General features: G+C 37.4%; 2 protein-coding genes, 2 long non-coding RNA genes and 1 pseudogene across 4 annotated transcripts; 1 reads left to right on the top strand and 4 right to left on the bottom strand.

Annotated features, from left to right (window-relative positions):
• Positions 1–22,284, top strand: part of LOC107688290 (cell adhesion molecule 2-like) — a 512,567-nt pseudogene that overhangs the window by 220,790 nt on the left and 269,493 nt on the right.
• On the bottom strand, positions 5,615–21,417 carry LOC107688292 (uncharacterized). Its single transcript, XR_001634219.1, has 3 exons — positions 21,209–21,417; positions 21,130–21,135; positions 5,615–5,626 (listed from the first exon to the last, which is right to left on the bottom strand). It is a non-coding gene; the product is annotated as an uncharacterized LOC107688292 (long non-coding RNA).
• On the bottom strand, positions 8,077–9,542 carry LOC107688288 (CD209 antigen-like protein D). The gene is made up of 6 exons (XM_016485911.1): positions 9,353–9,542; positions 9,122–9,259; positions 8,867–9,004; positions 8,643–8,770; positions 8,446–8,552; positions 8,077–8,334 (listed from the first exon to the last, which is right to left on the bottom strand). The coding sequence occupies exons 1-6, from the start codon at positions 9,492–9,494 to the stop codon at positions 8,205–8,207; spliced, it is 783 nt and encodes a 260-aa protein (XP_016341397.1). The 5' UTR covers positions 9,495–9,542; the 3' UTR covers positions 8,077–8,204.
• On the bottom strand, positions 14,417–14,968 carry LOC107688291 (uncharacterized). The gene is made up of 3 exons (XR_001634218.1): positions 14,851–14,968; positions 14,668–14,759; positions 14,417–14,567 (listed from the first exon to the last, which is right to left on the bottom strand). It is a non-coding gene; the product is annotated as an uncharacterized LOC107688291 (long non-coding RNA).
• Positions 18,440–19,971, bottom strand: LOC107688289 (asialoglycoprotein receptor 1-like). The gene is made up of 4 exons (XM_016485912.1): positions 19,759–19,971; positions 19,357–19,650; positions 19,078–19,205; positions 18,440–18,892 (listed from the first exon to the last, which is right to left on the bottom strand). Exons 1-4 carry the CDS (start codon positions 19,880–19,882, stop codon positions 18,788–18,790), a joined length of 651 nt encoding a protein of 216 aa, XP_016341398.1. The 5' UTR covers positions 19,883–19,971; the 3' UTR covers positions 18,440–18,787.

Genomic DNA, 22,284 nt, shown 5'->3' with positions numbered 1-22,284 from the left:
AAAAAAAAAAAAAAAAAAAAAATATATATATATATATACTGACCTCAAACTACTTTTATTTATTTATTTGTTTGTCTGTTTGTTTGTTTAAAAGTTACTAATAAATGTTTCGTTTAGAAAGAACATCTTGACTGGACTCTGAATCAGCAATGGCAAACAGTCAGTTCTTCACAAAAACGGCATTTTTTTTGTAAGATGGTTTTTTGTAAGTTGGGTGAGAAATGGCTTAACTTCAACAGGAAACAAGTTTGTAACAAAGCAACATCTGCAATACTCAGATAAACGTAAACCTATAATCATTCTTAAAAACAGCTGTCATATGTCCCTGTAAGTTCCCATGCATTGAGTATACATAATTAAACATCATAAACAAGGGCATAAGCAATATGCATATTCTTCACAGCTTCAGTTTATCCTTAATCATTGTGAGTGATTAACACTTAAAAACTTAATGCATTTTGAAGCTAAAAAGTAAAGAAACCTTGCACATACTTAATTAGGTGCAATATTTTTTCTTGTGCATCACACGACTAATAAACAGGCTTTGGTTACCGTCCTCTCTTTCTCTGTCACACTTTCTCTCTTCCCCTCAAACCATGTTTCGTCTTTATTTTTCATCTCAGTGGTACCATCACTGTTTACGCTCTTAATATCGTCCTTATAAACTCATCATGACGATGACAGATCCTCCCTGGGACAAAGAGAAAGTAATTTAAAAAAAATGTCAACACAAAGGGATCTTGAGGAAAAAAGGTGCATCAGTATAGCCTGGGGTGATTTTAAACACATTCTTTACAATGATTCCATGTAGCGGTCACCTGGGGCTAACTGAGTAGCCGTGCCAATTAAATTAGGTAGAGCAGAACTCCTGCACCCCCTGACTGCATCCTGTTTACCGGCGATCCCCGCGGACACTCTCCGCTCCGCTCTGCTGTGTACAGTAATTGCATTTAGGACACTGTCGCCTTGCAGAATATTGTAGAGAATGGAAAAAAAATAAAAATAAAAAACGTACACCTGAGAAGACAGACTCTTCAGTATGACAAGCATGGACTACATTTCCCATAAGGCCTTGCTTCTAGGGAATAGTGGAGGGGAGGGAATAGCAGAAAGTTCAAACAAAAAAGTTTCTGATTACATGGACGCTTGGATGTTTATGTCCACAGAGGGTTGACATTTAAGAACTGAAATGTGTGATATGGTTTTATATCATTCTTAATATAGCCAAGGAGGCTTTTTAGCTCAAGGAACGTATTGAATTATATGCGTATTGAATTATACAGGAGTTGTAATGTGCATATTGATTGTGGGAAGGCTATTAAAAGGTTGTGCTAGTGTTACATTACAGCTCTCCTGCTGTTGACTATCCGAATCTTGTCCTATCTTGACAGAATCTGCATTTTTTCATGTATTATATTTAGGGATGGGAATAAAAACAATCGTTTGTATGGTAATCAGACTACACTGGTTGCTTTTGAATCAATTTTACCAGTGAAGTCCAGTTTTCTTTTAGTGACTCAAAATCACAGCATGACTAGAACCACACTGTTTTTGATTCACTCAAATGAACTATTCATAAGAGTCTTTTGTTCAACAATTGGACATCACTTGTCAATCTTTGTTTTTCATGCACTTAAAAGAACCGGTTCATAAGCCACACTGTTAGTTTCTGATTTAATAAAACAAACTGTTGATAAGTAATTTGCTAAGGAATCAGACTAAAAAGAACCATCTCGAAAGATTCATCAGCTTGATAATTAAACCATTTGTAAGAGTCATTAGCTCAGGAATCAGGCTTCACTGGGGGGGGGTCACTAAAAGCAACCAATCATAAGAGCCATTCACCTGTGAATCAGACTTCTTGCATTTTTATGATTCATTATAAAGAACACACTCATAAGGGTCATTAACTTGGGAAACTGACTTCATTAGTCACGCTTGAGAACTTCAAGAGTCTTTGGCTTGAGAAGCAGACTTCACTTATTGATCTGAATATGTATGATTCACTAAAAAGAGACATTTGTAAGATTCATTAGCTCATGATCATTAGCTCATAAAGGAGTCAGACTTCACTGACCAATACCTATGTTGTTCAATTCACTAAAAACAACTGTTCATAAGAGTCATTCGATTTAGGAATCAGACTGTTTTTGATTCTTTGAAAAAGTATCACTCATAGGAGTCATTAACTTGGGAAATGGACTTCATTAGTCGTGCTTGTATGTTACTGTTGACTATAAAGAACTGTTCAGGAATTGTTTGCTGTACAGAATATCATTTGGTTCTAGTATTTATTTAAAACTGTATCAGTTCTTGATTCCCAACGCTACTTATAATGGCACATTGTGAAGAAGGTACTGTCTCCATGTCAAGCTGTTGGGGTTTGATGCTGTCCAACCGTTTTGTCAGACACTGTGTTGAGCATTCTGTGGAGACGATGTGATTACAGACTGCTTTTCTGTGATCTCACAAACGCTTAGCACTTCTAAAGACCCTCGGCTTCTGTCAGGATCAAGCTCTTGGCCCATAAGAGGGACCACATAGACGGGTTAATTAAACTTAAATAATAAAAAAAAAAAAAAAAAGTGGCAGTAATGACCTGTGGTTTGGAAGGGCAAAAACATATGGCAATAGACAACTTCTCATCTCTTCTCTGCCAGTCTGGGGTGACGCCCCACCTTCGCTCGCTTTGATGATGTCAGCCAATGGCGGTGGCAAAATGCCAGGGTGGCATTAGGTATTCTGGACAGGTGGCAAAGAGAGAGAGAGGGACACTAGCATGACACTGTAATGAGAGGCATGCCAACTGTTTCCCCGTCTGCCGCCGGGCATGGCTCTCCGGACCGTTAAATCACAGAGTTGAGAGGCGTTTCCTGTTTCTCTCGCTCGGTCTGTCTCACACCTGTGCTGTCTTTCTCTCCTTTTCTATCAATCTTTACATAGAATCCATTTATCTCTCCTCTCTCTAATGGAATCAGGTTTCTCTTCTTTGAACAGCATATCCCGGTTTTTCTGTCCATGCCCATTTCTTCCCTAGCAATTTCCGTAGCTGCTTGGGCTGAACTTGACAGTCACTGAATGACACAAAGTGACCGGGCCGTCTCAAATCATGAGGTGTTACACGGAATGATCTGGTAAGAGGATTTCCTGTTGTCAGGCTGTGATTTAGTTGTCAGTAATTGTCAACGAGGGCTGGAAAGGCTCTGAAAAACTGCCCCGGTGTTGCGAGGTTATTGTATCCTCCCGATATTTCTTCATTTGTCTCTTTATCTCGCCATCCTGCAGTTTGTCTCAAATAAATACACTGTGGCATCTTATCATAGCAGATACGTATTTAATCAGGATGCAAATACAGATAATTAGAGTGATTATGAGTCAGTCTGATCGAGTCTAATTGTTTTTGATATGCAGCTTCCTCTCCGCTCTGCATTGCAATTCATTACAACGCTGGCCGAAAGTTATCGGAACAGACCGGTGGAATGTGGCCTCGTCATCGCTAATAGTGGACGACGGCCATAATTAACCCAACACACTCTGTCGCCATAGTCACAATCTCGTTCAGACAAAGCCGCTGCAGGGCCTTTTAATGCGTGTTTGAATTTAACCCAGATTAGGTTGGAGAGTCATGTAATCACATTTGAATAAATGTCTCATTATCTCTAATAGTGTTGGCTTATAGTCGCATGTTATTGTCGGAAATTGTTTCAGGTTAAGACGATTACACAGAACCGTGGAGGAACGTACACGGTGATTGCCGCGACCTTGTCAGGGCTCGACAGTCACAATTTTTTTAATCGCCCCGATCAGGCCAGCAGTTCAGATTCCAACTGGGGATGTTTTCAGAGGCTCTGAGCCAAAAAATAAATAAATGAAATATTTTATTTATTTATTTTTAAAATACTTTTGTTATTTTATTAAACATTTTTAGTACATTAAAAAGTTATTTCTATATTTTATTATTTTTTAACAATATGTTTTGTTAAAGTTTCAGAAGCAACTTTTTTAAATATTATTTATTGATTTATTTATTTTTGGAAATAAACAATTTATTATTTTATTTACACAATTTTTGGGGGGGAAAATAAATATACTTTTATTTAATTGGAATATATTTAAAGTCCTTTTTAAGTAACTTTATTATTTTAGCAACATTGTTTTTTGTTCTAGAATGTTTTGAAAGACAACATTTATTGATACCCATCATTTTTATTTTATTTTTATTTTATTTGAGTGTCATGTAATGAAATTAATATTCATGAGTAATATATATATATATATATATATATATATATATTTATTTTTATTTATTTTTTTTTATTTTTTTTTGTCTCAATACCCATATCCATGAACACTTCTCTTCTGAATGTCTCTTGGCTCAGGTACAGGACAAATAGCCAATAATTGTAACAAAGTGATAAATCAATAAAGGTTGCTGAAGGGCTGGAAAAGGTTGTAAATCAATAAAGCAAAGAGGTGAAGGCCTCAGAGGGCATTTACATGGTCTGAATACTCGCTGCCTGGCTTCTATTACCTTTATACTTGATTGGTTATTGACATTAAATCTGTGTCCACTGCATATTTCTCCAATGAGTTGACCAGATCAGTTTAAAATGGTTTCTATGAGCACGTTTTTCACTTGTGTCACGCATATGATGAACACACACACATACACCTGCCCTCCTGTGTGGGCAAGCACTGGAATGCTAACAGATAATGTTCTCTGTTATTTGTGTGTGTTTTAATGCAAGCATTTATTAAACCTTTTTGTAAACATTTGGCTGAAAATGATTCTGATACATTTAAGTTTTTCTTTGTTTCTAGAACTTAAAGCTCAAGACCTCAGAACAGACTTATAATGTAAGATACATAGCATCACCTGCAGTTGCTATGAGACACCAGCCGTCTGTAGACTGGTTAAAGGCCAAGTCACATACAAAAGGGACTTCTTTGTCATGTTCTTCATTCTAATGATCTTCGAAATATCATTTAGTATGTCTCCAACTCTCCCCGACTGTGTCGTCTGAACACTTGCCTCTTTAAAATACCTTCTCAGCTAAAGGAATTCAGGAGATTAGAGGAGAGTTTATTTCAGCTTAAAGCAACATTTCACCCAAAAATGAGAAGGCTAAAGATCCAGATCAATGTCAAGGGTGATTAAATGGCAGAAGTGTTGTTTTTGGTGAACTGTTCCTTTATGTATGCTCAGCAGTTTTCAATTTTCTTTTTTTTTTTTTCACTTGAAATGAGCATTTACAGAAAGTTTTCTCTTTTTAAAGTGCCGTGACAGCCATTTTGCATAATGCACAACAGATGGAAGTTCATTAACACCCTTCTCAGTAGTCAACAGCCAGCTCATCTGAAAAATATCAATATATTGGTCTCTGCTCAGTCATCATTCACATTTTTATAAGGATGTTTTTTTTCCCTCATTCAAAAAAACGTACACCACCTTTTGAACGTTTTGATTTGAGGGAAATTGAGGAACTGACAGTCATGACTAGTGTAAAAATTGTACATAGTTTAAATGTCATATTTTATTATGTATCTCCATATTTTAAGATGAATACACTTGAATCTTTGCACTGAAAACAAAACAAGTAAATGATGGAAGGATGGTAAAACTTTTCTAGTCAGTTTAATGTGACCTTCATATAACAAAATGGAAAAGAAAAATAATCTGATAACATAAAAGGAAACATGAAGAAACACCAATAACACTTTCCACTTCTTCCCATTGCTTTAACACTAGAACTACCGGAATTCTATAACTACTAGAATGGCCATAAGCTTCTTTTGAGTTTTTACAATGAAGCTTTGAATGTCTGTTGTCATATTTTATGATGTCATCACCCTAAAAAATACGATATTTTTTGTAATATATAATTGTGTAAGAGCTATGTAGACCGCTCCAGAATATGCGTGTCTCGCTTTGTGTCCGGCAAGCTGGAGAGCAAAAGTTTTTCACCGCAGTGAAAATGTTGTATTTGAAAGTCTAAATGCCAACAAATATGAACTGAAGCAGAATATTTCTGTAGATAAAACATGTTGTGAATTTTGGAAATGATTACATACATCTTTTTTCAATACATTTTTACTTTTATAGTTTACAACGCTCTGGAGTTATTGGAAATGTTTGGAATGGATCAGACGAATTGGAAACAATTCTATGCAGCCACCACTGGAATCGTGATCCATGAATAAATGGATCTGTTATGATAGTATAGGTAATAATAAACATTGTCACTGTCGCTAAAAAAAGCCTAATTAGTTTGTTTTATTTCACAGTATCAGACTTGTCGGGGCTAAAATTAGCCTATATGCATTAGCTATAGCATTACACTAGCATAAAAAATAATAATAGCCATTATTATTATTATTATTATTATGACTATTTTGTCATAACATTGAAGTAGGCTATTATTGATAACAGCCAGGCTATAGTCTTCCAGCCTAACATAGCCTACCTGGAACCGTGGCAGATTGAATGACAGCAGTTGTTGTATTGGAGGTGTCCACCCGGCTTTTTTTACAAACAGGAATTTTAGCTTAGCAATAGAATATAAAAACAACTAGAACAAAATTTGCTAGGCAACAGTGATGTGCATTTTCATCTGCGGGAAAAAGTCGCAAAAGCAGAAATTATACGCCGTCTGTAATGCGAACGGTTAATCTGACCGCTTTGGCCATTCAAGGTAGAAATGCTCAGAACTCTTTTGTGTTTTGTAACTTTAATAAAATAACAATGTTATAATAAAATATACACACATTTAGGAAAAGTCAGGATATTATAGTTATATGGGTTTTATTTCAACAAAGATATTACATTTTAAAATTTAAAAACGGTCAAAATGACTGCCTTGGTAGTTCTAGTGTTAAGAGAGAGCCCATTCCTGCTTTAAAATGATAACCAGTGCATTTTGAATTCATCCTCAGTTGAACGGAGTCTTATTGAACTGAGACAGCATCTCTTCTTGAAAAATAAACACATGCAGTTACACATGGAGGTGTATAAGATACTTTTTTGTGGTTACAAGTCTACATGAGTGTACATGATTTGCAACACATTTCAAGAGTACTTTTTTTTCAGTATAACATTTGAATGTAGAAGAAATTACAAAGAGTGCACATTTAAGGAAAACCTTTGACATGTTTTGCTAAAAATATTTCTGTTTCTGTCACTAGCACTGAACATCAAACAATCATAATTAGTGTAATAACTGCTCAAAACAAACTTTTCCTTGACATCTAGTGCAATATTTTTTGGTTTGTAATTTTTGGTCTGTAAAGCACTTTGGTCAACTTGTGTTGTTTTTAAACGTGCTATAGAAATAAACTATTGATTGATTGATATTAGCATTATCAAGATATTTAAATCAAATCAGGTGATGTCTCTGTGGAAATAAACTTTGAACATACCCCACATTGTTACTGTGTCCTCAAACAAAGTCATTTTCTGTTCATCTCCTATGTCTCAGCAATAGTTCTGTTAACATAAGTAACATAAGTACTCTCAGATATATATTCAGATTGGTAAAAATATGTTGTTCTGTTTGGTTCTGTTCAGGTTCATTTCACTGCTTTGATTTCTTGTACCTTTGAGGCTCTGCTACTGTGGTTAAATTTGACTATTGACTACATATTTTGATTGTCAAAATCAATAGTTAAAGATTAGATGTTAAACCTTAAAAAAAATAAAATAAACAATGCAATCCCTATTCTGATCTTATTACACAGTTCAGTCTAGGAAACAGAATTTTATCTTTACTTGCTATCAAGTACACTCATGACACAGCACCATTGTTTTATGCATATCAAATATTTATAAAACATATTTATCAAACTTTGTGTACAAGTGATATACTATTATATATATTTACTTCTCGTATTCCATCTTTCAAAATCACTCTTTTTGTGAACTGATGGACAGTCATAATAATTAATGTAATAACTGCTCAAAACAAACATCGAAGCAGTTAATTTACTGTTTACCCTTAATTACCCTTTTTTATGTCCATTATAAAAGTCTATAATAAAATTCCATAAGAAAAAACATTTGCTTCGTTCGGTGTTGTAAATGATTCTATTCTGTATGGAGGAAAAAAAACTATGTTCTAGCAGTTGCAGTTCCTTGAAATAATGCTGTTCTTAGGGGAAAATGTACCCATGTGTATTTTAGTACATGAACCTGCAGTTCATGTGATGACTTATTTTAAAATGCTCTTTTCACAGATCCATAGAAAAAGATCACTACATGGATAATCAGCCCATCCTGGTAAATAAGTCAGAGCACAGTTCTCTCCTCTATGTCCATTGGGTTCTCGAGGATCCCAGAACCTGTAGCAACATATCAGCATTAGATGTTCAGTGCTGCTTTCTGTGTGATATGATACTGACTGTGAGAATCATTTATTGCGTAATAAGCAGTTAAGTTCAGTGATTTATCACCCAGAGGTCAGTGTGCTGCCATCAACCCATTTCCAGCTGCCCTCCACATCACTGTCAGTCAGACCAATCCAGACATTAGCATTAGCAGATATTTTCTGTACAAAATCCTGAGAAAATGGAAAAAATAACACATTTATATGATAATGTATAACAGTTTTCTTCCCCTAGACTATAGTTATAAAATGAGTTTCACTCACTTGTTCCTCTCTGTTGTTTATGATGATCAGATCTGCTCCTCTCTCCATACAGTATCTTCTGCTCTCAGTCCAGCTCTTCTTCTCAGAGGAAACAAAGTAAAGATTAGCTTGATAATAAATCCATCCATCTGTAAAAAGAAACAATTCAACTATTAGCACTTTATTTCCATCACACTGATCTACTAATAAGTGGTTGTTTTAGTTTTAAAATAGTTCATAATTACCCATTCCATGAATACTTTTCAACAGTTCATTTTTCTCCTGATGTAATTGGTCTCTAATCAGATAACGGTTACTTGATAATAATCCATCTCTCTCTTTTGTCAGCTGCATGCTATTGTTTACTAGCTGGTCTCTCGCTTCTGTGAGGTTGACAATCTTATTTAATAGCTGGTCTGTCTTTTCTGTGAGTTCTGTATTCCTGGTTAGTAGTTGGTCTTTCTCTTCTGCGAGTTTGGTAATGTTAATTAGTAGCTCACCGCTCTCTTCTGTGTAGTGTGTGTTGTTTGTATGGATGTGGACACACAGTACTATGACTGCAGTCAGCAGAAGAACACACAGCAGAACCAAACACACCACAGCTGTTCTGTATCTTCTGATCTTCACACAATCAGTTCCTGAAGATTATTAAACACTATATTATTATAACTCAAATGTGTTATATGTGTGTCAAATGTGTGTTGTTGTTATAATGAAATGAGTCGCAGTACCTGTGTGTTGAGGTGTTTGGTGTTTCCTGGTGTTCTCTGTTTCTGTCCTGACATCATGAATGTTTACAGAATGTACATTAGCATATATGTTCATCTTCTCTTTATCTTCATCTTTACCCATTCCATGTTCCATGAATTCCATTAATTAGATGGAGGTAAATGTGAGATTATTAGAAGTTGTTGCTTCAAGTAGACTGCACTGCTCTGAACGTCTCGGTTATGTATGTAACCCTCGTTCCCTGAAGGAGGGAACGGGGACGTTACGTCAGTGACTGACGAATTGGGATCTTGCTAGAGAGACCAATCACCTTTGAGTGTTAAAGGGGTCATATGATGCGATTTCAAGTTTTCCTTTCTCTTTGGAGTGTTACAAGCTGATTGTGCATAGATAAGATCCCTGAAGTTGCAAAGACTAAAGTCTCAAAACCAAAGAGATATTCTTTATCAAAGTTAAGACTCTGCCACGCACCCCTAAAACGGCTCGTTCTAACACGCCCCCACATATCTACCTCACTATGTGGAAATATTAGCATAATGCCGCCCAAATGTGCACGCAAAGAAAGAAGGCGTGGTTTCAGTAACCGCAGTTAGTGTTGAAGCAGCCATGTCATGGATACGCTGTGTGTTTCTAGGCAAAAGCAAAAGCACTTTATTTGGCTTTCCGAAAGTAGATGCATTTAGGAATCTTTAAGATTACTTACAACAGAACAGCAATGCATTTTATCAGAGCAGACTGCGCTTGTCGGAAGGAGGGACTTTGTAGAAAACGAAGCGTTTGAGAGAGGCGGACCTCTCTCCTGCATAGAGGACCTACAATAATGTACAGTATTTGAAAAATAATGTGTTTTTTGAACATTAAAGCATGTCAACATATTCTGTTACACCAAATACACAAAATAATGATCTTTAAAAAAGCATCATATGATCCCTTTAACAAAACAAGCCAATAAGTGTTGGCGTGCGATCTTTGCGTCACGCACCCCACCCGCAGCACGGGTATATAAGGAGAGCGCGTGCAGTCGCACATTTGGTTTTTTGCTGTGGAGCCAAGACGGTGTGCCTCGGCCGTACAGCGGTGGTACAGCAACTGTGGTGACGGAACGTCACGTCTCCGTTCCCTCCTTCAGGGAACGAGGGTTACATACGTAACCGAGATGTTCCTTTTCAGTTAGTCACGTTCGACGTTACGTCAGTGACTGACGAATTGGGATCCATATGGAAAACGCTACTATTGCTGACCCCCTCCAGTGCCCTGTGAAAGCCGGCAAGTAAATGCGCATCCTTGTTCGGCACAGTGGTGAACCGAATGCCCCTGAGCTTGGGAGGACGCCGGGCAAACTGAATCGCATAGCCGAGTCTGATGGTTCTCGTAAGCCAGCGAGACGGTCTGGGGAGCTCTAGCCAAGCCCCCAGGAACCGAACAAGTGGAACTAGGGGAACCACCGACGTACCCGCAGTGGGGCAGTGAGGTGAAGTGCAGGGACTCGACCTGGAAGGCACAGCGTCCAGAGTGGGGTCTGAGTGCACAGTGCAACACTTACCTGGCTCCACGATTGTGCAGGGGGCACGTGAGAACCAGGATTCTCGGACCAGGCCCTGCTTCTCGCTGGTGAAAGGAGAGGGGGACGGGAGTGTTGAGGCTGTGCCTCGCACACTGCCATCCTCACCCTCTTGAGACCTGGAGAAATAGGAAACTGCTCTTTTATTGAATGTTTGAGTACCACCAACTGATGGACAGCGCCGTGACTTTCATCACCCAGAGGGCCTGTCCAGCAACTCTGTAAGCCTTGGCCGTTAGAGCGGACGAGAACTTACAAGCTCTGGATGGGAGGCGTGGATTACCCTGCCAGGTGGCAGCACTTTGCGGACAGAGCTGCATCGCAATAGCGCACTCGACTGGGGGGGATCTCCACATACCCTTTAGCCGCCCCGCCATCGAGGGCAGTGAGGACGGAAGAAGCACTAGCTCTGTTTCGGGCAGAAAAAAATGCCCTCCAAGATCTAGTAACTTCTTCATGCATTTCCGGGAAGAATGGAACCGGAGGTGGCTGCCGACGATCGGCCTGCAGCACCCCCAGAAACCAATCATCCAACCTCGAGCGTTCGGGAGATCTCTCTGCGGCCCGGGAAAGTATAGCAGTCAGCTCTGGATCTGACTCGGGCAACGCCACTCTTCCTGACGGAGGCAGCACAGCCGAGTCTTCATCTCCAGAGCCTAGCTTGTCCCCCGATGCAGTGATCGACATCCTGTCATCTGCCGGAGGCCCGAATGAGATGCTAGACCCCGCCCTGTCCTGGGACTCAGCCACCTCATTGCAGAACACCAGAGGGTGCGATGTGCTGGAGGAGTGAGGGGCCCACGGAGACGCACTCGATGGGGAAGCCCTCACTGTAATCCTCAGATCGCCCTGGCCACACGCCGAAGTAGTCCTCTGCTGCTGGGAGACAGAGGAACTAGAACGGGGCATGGGGAGGGGGACTCCTCCTCATTTGATGAAGAGGAGCCTCGATCACAACATCGCAATGGTCATGTCCCCGCAATGAGAACATGAGTCATCCACGAGTGCTGCTTCAGCATGCTCAAAGCCCAGGCACGAGATGCAGCGATCGTGACTATCAGATGAAGCCAGGAAGCGACCACATCCAGAAACACACGAGTAGAAGGCCATCTTTAAAAAGACGCCGCGTCACTCGCGGAGCTCTTTTAGATTTGCTCTTTTAGTAATAAAAGTGTTGAAGCGCCAAGGAGAGGTCGCAGCGCAACCGCAGTTTGACGAGTTGCAGCACGCCGTCCAAACACCACAGGCAGCAGCACTAGACGAGCAACCCTGGCTGACACGCCGTAACACCAACACTACTTGAGAAATGCTGTCTTGCAGACACTCTTGCTTGGTAACCAGACCAGCTGAAAGGCTCGGCTCTGAAGCAAAAAGCTAAATGTGCGACTGCACGCACTCTCCTTATATACCCGCGCTGCAGGGCGGGGTGCGCGACGCTAAGATTGCACGCCAACACTTATTGGCTTGTTTTGTTAACACTCGAAGGTGATTGGTCTCTCTAGCGAGATCCCAATTTGTCAGTCACTGACGTAACGTCGAGCGTGACTGACTGAAAGTGAACTTCTGCTTTGAGCTTTTACTTTTATAAGGCACCACTGTGGTCATGAACGTGATATCCTAGTAAGACGTACGTTTGTTTTTGTTTTTTTTTGTAAGCTTTATCTTTTGTACTCATGTACTGCAGATCATAATGAAATGCACCGTAGTTACTCTTCACCATAGTTGCTCCTTCATTACAGTTGCAATCTTTGTATAACAAATACACTGGTTGAAAACTAGTTGCTTTTGGTAGCGTGAACAAGCACTTCTCAGATGCTGATGCTGCAAGTGACACCAATGCCACAAGTCTCACTGTAGTAACACCTATCAGAAGAAGTGCTGCTCCAATGCACAGCTGTATAAATTAAGTTAAAACTTTTTTTTTAATTATTACAAACTATATTATCAGCTGAATAAGAGGAAATGTTGGATTGAAATGTTGGACTACTTAATGGTTTTCATCTTGTGAGTGTAACCTATTTTCAAAGTACTGTTCATTTCTTTAGAGGTAAAACATTTGAATGTGGAAGAAACAAAGTGCATCTAAAAACACTTTAGAGAAAGTGAAACTAATAAGTGGTTTCTGTCACTAAGAGACATTTTCTCTCAGGAGACATCTTTATTATATCACAGGATATTGGCATGATCATATCATGAGGCCCTTAAACACTAACGTGACTAAAATGTGTTAGTAGTTATAATAGAATGAGTACATGTGTTTTAAGCTTGGTGTTTGAGTTCTCTGTTTCTGTCCTGACATCATGACTGTTTATAGGATCGACATTAGCATAGATCTTCTTTATCTTCTCTTGAGCTTCACCTTCTTTTTATTTTGATATTTATTTTGATATTTATTGTGACTCTGGAGTCACATCATCACAATGTTTCTCTCTTTGCATTTTCATTTACATTTGTGCATTTGGTATACACTGTAATCCAAAGCGACTTACACTGCATTCAATGCAGATACAGATAGTACACTAAGACGATAACTTTTAACGTAATTATTTTATTTATTTATTTTATTTATTTTATTTCTTGATGAAGCTTAATATAAAATACATACAGTATATATGAAGTTAAGGTTCCTTGCTGATTTTATCTCTCCATAATCAGTTAAGCAATGATCATATATTGCAGGTAAATTCTAATGCACCGACATCAATAATTATCTCCTCTTAACTTTTTCTGTTTATTTCCTGTATCTCCTGTAACTTTGAAACCCTTCAATTGGTGAATGTTGTTCTACATCTGTTCATGGAGAGTTCATGTCCTATTCTGAACTTCCGCTTCTATGTTTCTGCTCTTGAGGTTTTCAGAAGAATTCATTGTGGTCAAAATGTCTCGTGGTGTTTCAGAGTAACTTTTTTTGGCCATATTTTTTTTTTGCTGTTGGAAGAACTGATCAACCCTTGTAGCAAATCCATTAAGTAGACATGATTTAAGTTATCTGCCTTTGGATACTTTCTCAGTGGTTGTAAGATTTTGCATGCATCTTTCAGGATGCCCTCAGTTAACAGCAGACTGGGCCCTGTGTAAAGCACGCTAAGTGCAATATTAGCATTAGCAAACAGGTGTCAGGTCATGCTTTTATCATAGTGAATATTAGCTAGATTTAGCTGTTAGCCTAGCACTAACTTCAGTCCATTCTCTCTAGTGTGAAGATGCAGACTCTTGATCTGATGTGTGTTGGAGCTCATTGTTTGGTACTTCTGCTATTAGCATTACTGCTATTGAGATATCGGAAGTACAACAGCACAACAGCGCAATACTAGCTGCTATGTGTTTTAAAACCGCAGAAAGCTTCAAAAGCTGCACACGTGCACCAACAACATAGAAACAAATTTATTTCCTCAATGATTTAATAAAGAAGATTAATTACAAAGGCACTTTTTGAAGAAACAATCTTTAGCTTACAAAAAAAAAGGCAATACAAGTACACATTTATATTTTTACCTGCTTCCTATTAGCGATCATATTACAGATTTTATTTTTCACAAATCCATTTAAAAGCAGAACTACAAGGATAGTAGTTCCACTCTGGTTTGTCAAGATGCTTTGAAGTCACAGCACAGTCCTTCTTTGTATGTCCATTGGGCTCTCCAGATGCCCAGAAGCTGAAATTACAAACCATCATTAGATGTTTCTATGTAATATGATGCAGATTGCGAGAAACATTTATTATATAATTATAGGTTCAATTCAATGATTTCTCACCTAGAGGTCAGTGTGCTGCCATCAACCCATTTCCATGTTCCCTCCATATTAGTTAGACCAATCCAGACTTCACCGTAAGTTTTTAAAAAATCCTAATTATAGAATTTCATTAAAATAATGTTTTAATATCGTAACTAACATACATTTAATATAAGTGAATCATTTTGAGTTAGTTTTACTCACTTTATCTTTGTTGCTGTTTATAATAGTTAGATTTGCTCCTCTCTTCAAACAATCTTGATAGCTGTCATTCCAGTTTTTCTCTTCAGAGGAAATGTAGTATAAACTGGATTGATAGCACGTCCATCCATCTGGTAACACAACCATATTAGTTGCAAGCCTCTTGTTCTCATTTACCTCTCATTTACCCTGAATTGGAACTTACTAATAACAGCTTGTACTACACACATACGATATATTTTTAATAATGAATATTTGTGTAGTTTTAGTGTATAGTTCAAGATTACCCATTTCACAAAGATGTTTTGACAGTAGTTTTTCCTCCTCAGTTAACTGGTGATTTTGTTTGGTCATTTCGTTATGGGCATTCACTAATTCATCGTTCATTTTTAACAAGTTTTCAATCTCAGAAAGTAGCTTGATCCTTGTTTTATTGAAGGTTTCCGCACTGTTTTCATACTGGTGAGTCTTAGTTCTGTGTTCAGTAAGCAGCAAAATAATGGCCTCAAGCAGAAGAACACACTGCAGCACCAAATACACTGTAGCTTTTATGTATCTTCTGGTCTTCACAGAATCACTTCCTGAAAATGACGGATATGAAGATAAATGTTAATTACTCACAGGACTAAAATGTGTGTTAGTTATTTTTATAATCAAATGAGTCTTAGTACCTGTGCTGGTCCTCTTGCACATTTTTGGTCTTTTAGAGTCAAATCGTGTAAGTTGCTGGTGTGTGGACTGCACTGTTTTATGCTAATACTTTAAGAGGCTGAACATTAACTACACCACTGTGACCACACTGAGCAGTCATATCCTGTTTGCTTATATAAAAACATTTTTGTAGATAAATGATAAAGATCTCCCCCCACGCACAAACACACATTTTGAGTACACTGCTAGAAAAACTAGACATGTTGTTTAGCCTTTGGTTGAATTTGCATTTTTTTACTTTTATAAATGATTGAAATTCATTATTTTCTTTTTTAAAGGGAATAGTTTTGTCATTAATTACTTACCCTCATGTTGAAACAAACATGTAAGACCTTTGTTTATCTTTGGAACACAAATTAAGATATCTTTGATGACATCCGAGAGCTTTCTAACCCTGCATAGACAGCCACACAACTACCATGTTCAAAATTAAGGTTAAGCTACTGATGTCACATGGACTATTTTAACGATGACCTTACTACATTTCTGGGCCTTGAATGTGTCAATTGCATTGCTGTCTATGCAGGGTCAGAAAGCTCTTGGATTCTTAATTTGTGTTACGAAGATAAATTAACATCTTGTGGGTTTGGAACAACATGAGGGTGAGTAATTAATGACATAATTTTCTTTTTGGATGAACTATCCCTTTAAATGTGAAGTGTGTAGTTTCTGCGTCACAGTCGTTACCAGGCAGAATTTGAAGGAAAAACGAAATAGCCACACCCCAAACTTATCCATTGAGTTAGTGTTAATATTGAAACTTTTTAGCTTTAAGTGTGACTTTGCTAGATGTTGTATCAGTAACAAAATATAATAGAATCACAAATGAGCTTACTCAGAGTTTCAGTGATAAAGATGATTTATTACATGAGAACTTGTAAGAAGAATAAGTGAAATGAGACCAAACATGTTGTAACAACCCTTTATTAACCGTTCAGTGTAATTAGTTCTTCAAATTGTTCTTCTCACAGATCCATTTAATAGGTTTATCACATGAATAATCAGCAAACCCTGATGACAGATTTACAGCACAATCCTTTTTACCAGAGCTATCACTAGGTTCTCCAGAAGCCCAGAACCTGCAACAACAGACCAGCATTAGGTGTCTGACTGTGAGATAAAGTCAGGACTAACTTTGAGTTTGTTTAAAAGTTTAAAAGCATTTGAAAAGTTTGACTGTTTTAATGGCCATATAGGCACACAATATACAGAATGACTGTAGGCAGTGGCTCAAAGTTGTTGTAGAGCATTGCTAGGCTGTTGCAATGGTGTTTTGGGTACTAAGGTATGCTATGTGGTGGCTCAGGCATTTCTATGATGTTTGTTGTTGGTTGCAATCATAGTCTTAGTTGTACAGACAAAAGGGGCCAGTGTGTAGCTAGGTCGGTGGGTAGTTGAATGGATGGATAGATGAATAGGCAGCTGGTAGACTTTGTCAGAACAGGCTGTAGTTCTGTGCGGAGTTTGGTGGATGTAACTTAAAAGTGTTCGAAGGCGTTTCATTTGATCAATTTGGTTTTAGAAGTAGAATAATAGTCTGAAATATTTTAAGTTGAATTCAATATTTTAAATCAGTGATTTCTTACCCAGGGGTCAGTATGCTGCTATCAACCCATTTCCATGTGCCCTCCACCTTAGTCAGACCGATCCAGACTTCAGAACCACCAGAAACTGTTTTCACAAAGTCCTAATAATATAAATATGTTTGAATAAACAAAAACACTTGTGAATATAATTACCCAAACCTTACCCCGCTAATTGTTTTAGTATTTGTTTTACATGTGAATCGACTTTCTGCATGAAGATATCTCAGAATAAATGACTAAACTATAGCTTAGTACTTCACAAACACACACACTTTCTTTCACTCACTAGTTCCTCTCTGTTGTTTATGATGATCAGATCTGCTCCTCTCTTTTTTAAAGGGAATAGTTTTGTCATTAATTACTTACCCTCATGTTGAAACAAACATGTAAGACCTTTGTTTATCTTTGGAACACAAATTAAGATATCTTTGATGACATCCGAGAGCTTTCTAACCCTGCATAGACAGCCACACAACTACCATGTTCAAAATTAAGGTTAAGCTACTGATGTCACATGGACTATTTTAACGATGACCTTACTACATTTCTGGGCCTTGAATGTGTCAATTGCATTGCTGTCTATGCAGGGTCAGAAAGCTCTTGGATTCTTAATTTGTGTTACGAAGATAAATTAACATCTTGTGGGTTTGGAACAACATGAGGGTGAGTAATTAATGACATAATTTTCTTTTTGGATGAACTATCCCTTTAAATGTGAAGTGTGTAGTTTCTGCGTCACAGTCGTTACCAGGCAGAATTTGAAGGAAAAACGAAATAGCCACACCCCAAACTTATCCATTGAGTTAGTGTTAATATTGAAACTTTTTAGCTTTAAGTGTGACTTTGCTAGATGTTGTATCAGTAACAAAATATAATAGAATCACAAATGAGCTTACTCAGAGTTTCAGTGATAAAGATGATTTATTACATGAGAACTTGTAAGAAGAATAAGTGAAATGAGACCAAACATGTTGTAACAACCCTTTATTAACCGTTCAGTGTAATTAGTTCTTCAAATTGTTCTTCTCACAGATCCATTTAATAGGTTTATCACATGAATAATCAGCAAACCCTGATGACAGATTTACAGCACAATCCTTTTTACCAGAGCTATCACTAGGTTCTCCAGAAGCCCAGAACCTGCAACAACAGACCAGCATTAGGTGTCTGACTGTGAGATAAAGTCAGGACTAACTTTGAGTTTGTTTAAAAGTTTAAAAGCATTTGAAAAGTTTGACTGTTTTAATGGCCATATAGGCACACAATATACAGAATGACTGTAGGCAGTGGCTCAAAGTTGTTGTAGAGCATTGCTAGGCTGTTGCAATGGTGTTTTGGGTACTAAGGTATGCTATGTGGTGGCTCAGGCATTTCTATGATGTTTGTTGTTGGTTGCAATCATAGTCTTAGTTGTACAGACAAAAGGGGCCAGTGTGTAGCTAGGTCGGTGGGTAGTTGAATGGATGGATAGATGAATAGGCAGCTGGTAGACTTTGTCAGAACAGGCTGTAGTTCTGTGCGGAGTTTGGTGGATGTAACTTAAAAGTGTTCGAAGGCGTTTCATTTGATCAATTTGGTTCTAGAAGTAGAATAATAGTCTGAAATATTTTAAGTTGAATTCAATATTTTAAATCAGTGATTTCTTACCCAGGGGTCAGTATGCTGCTATCAACCCATTTCCATGTGCCCTCCACCTTAGTCAGACCGATCCAGACTTCAGAACCACCAGAAACTGTTTTCACAAAGTCCTAATAATATAAATATGTTTGAATAAACAAAAACACTTGTGAATATAATTACCCAAACCTTACCCCGCTAATTGTTTTAGTATTTGTTTTACATGTGAATCGACTTTCTGCATGAAGATATCTCAGAATAAATGACTAAACTATAGCTTAGTACTTCACAAACACACACACTTTCTTTCACTCACTAGTTCCTCTCTGTTGTTTATGATGATCAGATCTGCTCCTCTCTCTGTACAGTCTCTTCTGCTCTCAGTCCAGTTCTTATTCTCTGAGGAAACATAGTAGAGACTGGATTGATAGCACTTCCATCCATCTGCAAAACACAAGCAGCTACAATAATTAACTCTGTATTCCCATCCACACTGATTAACACAACCTATTTATAGCAAGTTATACCCAAAACATATCGACTGTGTCCTTTTAATATTGAATATTTGTGTAGTTTTAATGTAGTTCCGTATTACCCATTTTGCTTATCTGCTGCCACAATTCTTTAATTTTCTTGTGTAAGTCTTGATTTTCTGCAGTTAGGGTTATTTTCTCAGATGATATTTTTTTAATATTATTGTCCAAGTTAGATTTTTTGGTTTCTAACTCCTGTATCTCGTCGGTGAGATTTTTGTTCTTGATGTAAAACTCCTCAATCATATTATGGAGATTGACACCCAGCACTATGACAGCAGTCAGCAGAAGAACACACAGCAGCACCAAACACACTGGAGCTGCTCTGGAGCTTCTGCTCTTCACACAGTCACTTCCTGTAGATCACAAATATGATAAATATTTACATAAATATGTCTTAAACACATACATGACTCTAATCTACATGTTAGTTTGTGATACTATAATGAAATGATTCTCAGTACCTGTGTGTCGAGGTGTTTGGTGTCTCTTGGTGTCTGAGTTCTCTGTTTCTGTCCTGACATTATGACGGTTTCTAGCATCTCTGCTTTCATCAGTGATCATCTCCCTTACATCTCTTCTTTCCATATCTCAATGCTTTCTCAGGTCTTTTGGAGCCAAGTTGCTGGACTGTACTGCTGTGTACTAATACTTTAAGAGGCTGAATGTTAACTATACTGCTGTGACCGCGCTGAGCAGTCATTTCCTGTCTGCTTATAAAAATAAAAAAAACTTAGAAATGATACAGATCTTTATTTCTCCCCATGTAAACAGTTTGCTTGTAGACTACTAGAAAATAAACGTGTAGCTAAACCTTTAATGTAAATATCATTAAAATATATTACCATTTTTATAAACTATTAAAATTAATGTTTAAGATAAAAATTATTTTCCTCTTTCCTGCATCACCAAACAGACCTGGAAAAAAAAAACTGTTAAACCAGCCATTGGTTAAGATTTTTTTTTTTTTTCATTGATTAGGTCCTATGTATGTTGTGTTAACTGTGATAAAATTGTATCAAAATTAAATAACTCAAAATTAAAATCAGTTCAAAATCCCTTAAAACTTTATTAAAGCTTATTATATACTATTATAGTATATTATACACATATATATATATATATAGAAAAAAGTAGTCTTTGAGAATGCCTTAATATACATTTAAATCCACAACCTAATAAAAGTAAACAATTATGTATAAACACAACTAGGGAATTCACAAGCCTCTCTATAGAGTCCTATACAGAAATCTAGTGGTTACACCATGAAATGACAGGTTTTTCTTTTTTTTTGCTCTCACCAGGAGGTGCTATTCTGCCTTCAAAAATTGGATTTTAAAGGCCTAGTCTCTATTTTAATCTGAAATACTTTATTAATTGAAAAATAATTGTAAAAAATTAGAAAGAAAAAAAAATTGTGTACTATTTTCAATGGGAACTGAGGAAAAAGACACAACACAGTTCTCTCCACTATTTCCAGTGGGCTTTCCAGACACCCAGAACCTGAAAGTACAGATCAGCATTAGATGTTCAGTGCTGCTTTCTGTGTGATATAATACTGACTGTGAGAATAATTTATTACATGATAATCAGTTCAGTGATTTCTCACCCAGAGGTCAGTGTGCTGCCAGAGCAGAAATTAATAAAATGACAAAAACACAACACATTTGCTAAAACATGAAATAGAATTGAAAAAAAAAACAAAACGAATTAAAAATAATAAAAACTATACAAGTCTCTCAATTATACTAAAACAACACTGGTTTATTTAAATCCCTAACCCACGTGAGTGCTAATGATTCTTGCCTAATAAAAAAAAAAAAAAAAAAACAGACATGCAACTTCCAAATAGACATCCACATACCATATAAGAAAATATATAGGCCTTCTCTTTTCCTCTGCTCTCTTTTTCACTCACTTATTTCTCTCTGTTGTTTATGATGATCAGATCCACTCTTCTCTCCATACAGTATCTTCTGCTCTCTGACCAGCTCTTCTTCAGTGAGGAAATAAAGTAAAAGCTGAAGTTAGAGTATAACCATCCATCTGTAAACACAAGAAGTTCAGCTATTAGCTCATAATTCCCACCTACAGTACACTGAATAATGAAACTTGTTTTTAGTAATAGCAAATTGTGTGAGGTTGGTGATCTTGGTTAGTAGCTCATCTCTGTCTTCTGTGTAGTCTGTGCTCTTTGCATGGATGTGGACACACAGCACTATGACTGCAGTCAGCAGAAGAACACACAGCAGAACCAAACACACTACAGCTGCTCTGTAGTTTCTGATCTTCGCTGAATCGCTTCCTGAAGATGGCAGACAATAAGATAAAGATTTAATATTAGAAAATAAGTTATTTTGAATGAATAAAATATTAATGTCACTTCTTATTATAATGAAATGAGTCTCAGTAGGCCTACCTGTATGTTCAGGTGTTTGGTTCTCTGTTCCTGTCCTGACATCGTGACTCTTCATAGTATCTGCTTTTGTGTCGGTGTCCATCTCTTCTCCATCTCTGCTGTCCATTTTCCATATTTCATCAGTGTTTATATTGCCATAAATACTCTCTGACATTTTCAGTCACTGTGAATCAGCCGTGCAACTATAGACGTTGTTTCTACTCTGCAGTTGTCTGCTTTTTGAGACTGTCCTTTCAGCAGATGAGTCCAAAGTATGTCAAAGTACATGAAAATGTGTGAAGTCTAGTGTGTTCATACCAGTTCATTTGCATAGCAACCGTAAGTAAAAAAAAATTAATAGTCTTGATAAAGTGTAAAGTGTAAATCACATGATTTGATTTGGTGTCGCTCGGTTCAGCACTTTATTGTTCTGGTCCTAGAAGTTTGGAGCAGCAGAAACAGCTGCCAAATTTAAATTAGCAAAGCCTGTGATCTTGCTGAATTTAGTGAATTTAAGATTGCTCAGAAACTTATCTCAGTTGCAGCTAATCTGAGGTACTGCGTCAGTCATTGCTTTTGACCGACTTCCTAA

This window comes from Sinocyclocheilus anshuiensis, unplaced genomic scaffold (assembly GCF_001515605.1).
Source record: "Sinocyclocheilus anshuiensis isolate Anshui unplaced genomic scaffold, SAMN03320099.WGS_v1.1 scaffold593, whole genome shotgun sequence".
Lineage (NCBI taxonomy): Eukaryota > Metazoa > Chordata > Actinopteri > Cypriniformes > Cyprinidae > Sinocyclocheilus > Sinocyclocheilus anshuiensis.
Note: the sequence above shows the minus strand (reverse complement) of the source record. Positions and strands in the feature narration are given on the sequence as shown.